Source organism: Populus nigra, chromosome 18 (assembly GCF_951802175.1).
Source record: "Populus nigra chromosome 18, ddPopNigr1.1, whole genome shotgun sequence".
NCBI classification, from domain to species: Eukaryota; Viridiplantae; Streptophyta; class Magnoliopsida; order Malpighiales; family Salicaceae; genus Populus; species Populus nigra.
This window is the reverse complement of record NC_084869.1, coordinates 4,742,672-4,748,605: the sequence shown is the minus strand read 5'-3', so window position 1 is coordinate 4,748,605 and position 5,934 is coordinate 4,742,672. Positions and strand designations below refer to the sequence as shown.

Sequence of the window (5,934 nt, the reverse complement as noted above, 5' to 3'; positions counted from 1 at the left end):
TCATTTTTATTTAAAAAAAAATTCTAATTTCACCTTATTATTGATGATCTATTTTTTTAATTAACTTAAAATTGAAAAAAATATTGTTTCACCTTTGTTATCAACGATTTGCTTTTGATATCTCAGTCTCATGCGTTTGTCATGTTTTTTCTTTTAAAAATTATTTCATTAGAAAATATTGTATTCGCTTTATTGTTATGTAAATCTATTAAATGAAAAATAACCTATGAAATAAAAAACTTATTGATCTGGTGGCATGCATGACTTGTATCAAGAGTTTGGTTGGTTGACTCAAGTTCACTTGGGTTTTTTTAAAAACAAATTGGGTGTTTTTTTGTCAATTTTATCCTTTAACATTAAATTAATTCGAGATTTAGATTCTTAGTTTGTTTCTTTCAAGATTATACCCGCAACTTTCACATGTCAACCTGGAATAACTTAGATTGATCGAATGTGTTTTCTTCTTAATGTTGATAAAAATATCGTTTAATATGCAAATAATTTTAAAATCATGAATAAATTATTTTCATTTCTTTAAAAGCCACATTACAAGTACCTAGATTCTTTTTTGTTTGGTCATGTTTTTCTTTTTTGTGTAGTGCCGGACAATGGGCTAGCCTAGATGTCATTTTGATGTTAATGAATTATATTTCATAAGTGTAGTTTGACCTAGATGTTTTTTTTTTCCGTCTTTTTTTCTTGAGGAAGTAGATCTAATCATGAGAATTATTTTGGCTTCAAATTGATTTTGGTTTTTGAGATTTTTATTTTTATTTTTAGTGGTCATAAATAGATTTATCAAGGTGTTTACAGTGCTTTTTAAGAGTTTTTGGTCAAGAATGAGTTTTAAATTGAAAAAAACCAAACCTCCAATTTTCCAGAAAACTGCAGAAGTAGGCAACACATTATATGTTATCTTTTTTTTAAAAAAATGATCCGCCCCTTTAAGAAAATTGAAAAAAACAAGATAGGTCCAGATGTGCTAGCGAGGTTGAATAGCCCATGCTCATGTGCTGTTTTTTTTTTTTTACACTATGCAGCTAGGCTCTTTTTTTTTTCTATTTAATATTTGGTTTTAAAAAAATTGATAAAACAAATTATTGAATCCAATTGAGTTCATTATCCGAGTATTAGTTTGACAGGTTGATTTGTGGCATCCGGGGTATTATTTATTTTTCTTTTGTTTATGTTTAATACTTTTTATGTCCCTCAATTTATAAAAAAATATATACAATTTTACCTTTTGTTATCGATGATTTTTTATTTATTTAACTTAAACATAAAAGAATATAATTTCATATTTTGTTGTCATTGATAAGTTGAGTTAAGGTGATTGACTTGGTTGACTCAAGGTCACTCTATTATTTTAATTAAATGTTTTTTTTCACTAATTTTATTTTTTAATATTGAGTTATTTTAGGATTGAGCTTTCCAAATTTGTTTTTCAAGATTATCCTTATGAGTTTCACAGGTCAGCCCAACTAATCAAGGTAGATCAAATGTTTTTTCATCTGAGTAATAGTTCGAAATATCATTCAATTTATAGTTAATTTTTATTTTTTTTAAAAGACACGTTACCAATACCTAGATTTTTTTTCACTCAAAAGAAATTTTACTACGACCTGCGGCATAATACAAGACAATTAGCTAGTATATATATAAATTTAATAAGTTTTTAAACTAATGTTAACTCAAAATCAGTCTATTAAGAATTTGTTTAATATTGTGATAGTGTTTGTTTTTTAAAGTGTTTTTTACTTATAAATAAATTAAAATAATATTATTTTTTTTAAAAAAATATTTTTTAAATTAACATATCAAAATAATATAAAAAACAAAAAAAAATTAAAATTAATTTCTTAAAAAAAAAAAACACTTTACCACTATAAAATCCAATCCGGGTATAATAACCCTGCCATTGACAACATATTAACCCAGCCTCGGCTGCATCACATCTAACCGCCTGGCCCGAATTTGTAAAACCCCAACCCCTAGGCCTCGCCACGGTGCCCCCCTCTTTCTGCTCGTCTCTCTCTCGTACAGTTAGGATACAGAAAAAGAAACGAAACAATGACGGGAAAGCCAATCGCCGGTGAAGGTTTACCAGCGAACCTGGCCGGAATGACAAAGAACCAGCTCTACGACATCATGTTTCAAATGAAGGTATTCAGCTCACCTCTTCTTTTCCGATTTCAAATAACCCACAAATTCATCCTCATTAACCAATTTCACTACTTATATGTTTTTGCTTACTCGTTTTGTTTTGTGTGTTTTTAATTTTTTATTTATTTAATTTTAATGTAGACATTAATAGAGCAGAACAAACAGCAGGCCAAGGAGATATTAATCCAGAACCCTCTCTTGACCAAAGCCCTTTTCCAGGTTTTCTTTCTCTCTCTCTCTCTCTCTCTTTTATTATTTCTTTGAACTACTGTCATGGCTTCTGCAGTATATTCATGATCTTGGGTTCTTTTTTTTTTCTGAGAGCGGTATGTTTTGTGAAATTTGAATTCTTTTTGTGTTTATTATGATGGGATGAAATTAGGGTTTTTTTTTTTGGCGGGGGGCGGAGGGGGATGGGGATGGGGATCGTTGCAAGTGTTTTTTATTTTCTTAATCCAGTTTGAATTATTCTTTTTGTCTCTCTGGGCAGTAGAAATCTCCCTATGATAACACAATAAACACTTGGATGTACCTTAAAAGAACAACATTAGGGTTCAGTTTTTCTGAATTTTTGTTGCTTAATATGTTGGACCAGGCACAGATTATGCTAGGAATGGTGCAGCCTCCTCAAGCGGTATGTTTTTAATCTTTATGAAATTTGACTCTCTGGGTTTATAAAGTTAATATGGGAATATCTTTAATTTGGTGTGCCTTTTAGATTCCGAATATCCAGCCAGCAGCATCACAGCAACCTCAGCTATCAGCACAACCATCTCGGCAATCAAACATTCAAGCTGCACAGACACTGCCCGGACAAGGTGCTTTGCAGGATCAAACAAGTGTGTCTCAATCCCAACCACCAATGAGGAAACAACACCAGAGTCAACCTGCGATGTCAATATCTGCTCCTCCTGGTCCTCCAGTGAATCTTCAGTCTCAGCCATTGCCTTCACATCCCTTACATATGCCACAGCAGCCTAAGGGGCATGTGAATCCTCAAGTGACCCCGATGTCTGTTACTCAACCCTCTCAACTTCCAAACCTGCCTCCAGCCTCTAGTCATTCTGTTTCACAGCCACTACCAATTCATCAAACCCAAATGTCTTCTGTCTCCAGCCAGTTGCTGCTGCCATTACAGAAAACTGGAATTCCTCATCTGCCATTACAACAACCATTTCCATCTCAACCTCGAACAGCTTCTGTTCCAAGCTTTCATCATCAGTATGGGCAACAAATGGGTCCCAGTATGGGTTACCAACATGCTGGAGCTCCTCATCATCCTTCACAGCCCATGTTTCATGTAAGCTGAAGTTTATGGTTCCTAAGTCATTATTTATTGTACCATAACCAACTCTGAATGACTTATTTCTTTTCAATTTTTCAGTCAAGCAACAAACCTCAGTCTAGCATGGGACCTTCATTTCCACAAGTACAGCCACCTCTTTCAATTCAGCAACCACCGCAATCATATCAGGTTTGCATGTGCTTTTACATGATAGAAAGTTAGAAACTCATCAAACAATTGACTGTATCATTGAATGGATTGGTCAGGCTTGATGCATGCTGAACATGTTAATTCTACTAGGCTTTTTGATGGACATGTTTGCATTTTCTTGCCAAAGGGGATTGACCAAAATTTTCTTCTTAACCTCAGTCTGTCTGTTGATATAGCGTATGTTTGTGTGTGGTGCATAATCTAGATTCAAGTGTTGATTATCAGCTCCAAATATATTTTTCAATATTTAACTTCTGTTTATGAAAGCTAGAGACAGATGTGCTTTCTAGGTCTAAGTCTAAATGTATAGGTTATTTTGTTCCATAGGAAACATCAGATGGTGACAGAACTACTGTTTGTGGATTATATGAGGAAACCTAATCTTGCTTGGTTTTTGAAAGTAAAACAGGAAATTGTGAGAATTCCTATGATGTCATGAGTAATAATTTAAGCATGATTCAGTTTGTACCTTTTCACCTATAAACAAAACAAATACTCTCTGCTACATAAAAGTTACAAGTGATGGTACAGAAGCTTTATATCAAACTGGATGTTTTGGTTTTGAAGTCTGTGGGTGATGTTCTTCACTTTGAAAATCATTCTTATTGTTTTCAAGTTTTAAAACAGTGTTGATAATCCTCAGTAGAATGGTCTTAATGGCTAGCTGGTATTCATTGAGATCTTCAAATTCAAGTTTAAAAATGAGATGATGAGGCTCGTATGAAAGCATTAGCCTCATCTCTCCCTTTCTTGTTTTTCTTTCCTTGTCATTATTTTTTAATTTGGAAATAAAGGCCAAGTGACATTAGCTTTTTTTTCTTAAATTAAATCCTTTTGACTTTGGGTTTCTAGTTATTTGAATAAATAACATTAGCTTCAAGGTCTTTTTGGATGAGATAACATATGCTTCAAGTTCTATGCGTTATATTCCTTCTCTGATCAACTTAATGGTCTACGGTACTGGTCAATTTTCTTATCTCGGTGCTTGTCATTTTATTTTAAGGCGGGAGGTTCACATCTAGGGGCAGAGTACAACAGTCAAGTTCCAACTTCAATGCAAGTTGATAGAGGATCTTCTTGGATGTCTGGGCCACCAGATAGTTCAACAATGACACAGCTTGCAGGACCCCCGCAATTCAATCCTGGTCAGATGGCCCAGGGCAATCAGCCTTCTCGCACAGCACCTGTACTATTTCTCAACTCTTATGTTTTTTTTTTTTTTTTGGTTTAAGCCAGTGGCCTTTTGTATTTTTTAGAGTTTCCACACTAACTCTAAACTTCGGTTCTGCCTTGCTTGTGGTGAAGATGTCTTCTGAGATGGAGAAGGCACTACTCCAGCAGGTCATGAGCCTCACGCCAGAACAGATTAATCTTCTGCCTCCAGAGCAAAGAAATCAAGTGCTTCAGCTGCAACAGATGCTACGACAGTAAACTAAGTCTGTCAATTGTTCTTAAAGTGGACATATTTAAGTTACAAGCAGGAGTCAGAAATTGCAACAGCATTTATGATCGCCGCGGTTCATCGATGTTGATTGGTTGTGAGCTAATACAGAAGCTGATGCAGGATATACTTTTGAGACAAACTTGAAGCATGATATTGAAATTGTTTGTTTCCCCGCTGCAATACTTCTGACAGTTTGCATTTTGTGAGTGCAGCTATGAGATTCTCATGATGGGGCATTCTGTATTTTTTTTCCTAGTCTTAGGGCGACACATTGGGACTCCAGTATATTTTCTTACGTCTTGATAATCAAGTGCTGTGGTATTCTAATGTAAACAATGATCCTTGTATGTGCGTTCAGTTCTTTACAAGCTTCATGCCAAAAATTTGAACATCTCTCTCGCACACTAGATAATGTTATACGTAAATTGTTCTCCAAGCAACCACTTGGGCAATTCCAGGAAAAAAATTCCTCTTCAAAACATGTCTCCAGTTTTATACCTTGCCTGTGCGTTTTAAGAAAAGTATGGAAACAGGTGAGTGTTGCTTCATATGTGTGCGCGTTTCATTTAAATTAAATTATATATATATAAAAAAATCGCCACGCACTTCTTGAAACGTTTTGCAGAGATTGTAATGCTTTCAAATCTTGATCATATCTGATTATTATAGTACAAAATAAAAATATATAAAATTAAAGAAGTTATAAATGTATGTAGAGATATCATAGATAAGAAATCATGTATGAAAATAATGCAAGCAGATCAGAGACGCTAGTGATGTACATGAGAAGAGTATAGAGACCAAAAATTTTACAAGGTGAAAGCATAGAAGT

At 34.0% G+C, this 5,934-nt stretch overlaps 1 protein-coding gene across 1 annotated transcript; it reads left to right on the top strand.

Annotated features, from left to right (window-relative positions):
* Window positions 1–1,928: 1,928 nt before the first annotated feature.
* Window positions 1,929–5,493, top strand: LOC133678957 (cleavage stimulating factor 64). Its single transcript, XM_062101492.1, has 7 exons — window positions 1,929–2,163; window positions 2,305–2,382; window positions 2,759–2,797; window positions 2,882–3,463; window positions 3,548–3,637; window positions 4,662–4,844; window positions 4,964–5,493. The coding sequence occupies exons 1-7, from the start codon at window positions 2,071–2,073 to the stop codon at window positions 5,087–5,089; spliced, it is 1,191 nt and encodes a 396-aa protein (XP_061957476.1). The 5' UTR covers window positions 1,929–2,070; the 3' UTR covers window positions 5,090–5,493.
* The last annotated feature ends 441 nt before the right edge of the window (window positions 5,494–5,934 follow it).

Excerpts from the sequence above, each read along its gene's own strand:
- LOC133678957 (XM_062101492.1), top strand. The coding sequence starts at position 2,071 with ATGACGGGAAAGCCAATCGCCGGTGAAGGTTTACCAGCGAACCTGGCC. Across the intron at positions 2,164-2,304 it reads ACATCATGTTTCAAATGAAG|ACATTAATAGAGCAGAACAA; the intron begins GTATTCAGCTCA and ends ATTTTAATGTAG. Across the intron at positions 3,464-3,547 it reads CTTCACAGCCCATGTTTCAT|TCAAGCAACAAACCTCAGTC; the intron begins GTAAGCTGAAGT and ends TCAATTTTTCAG.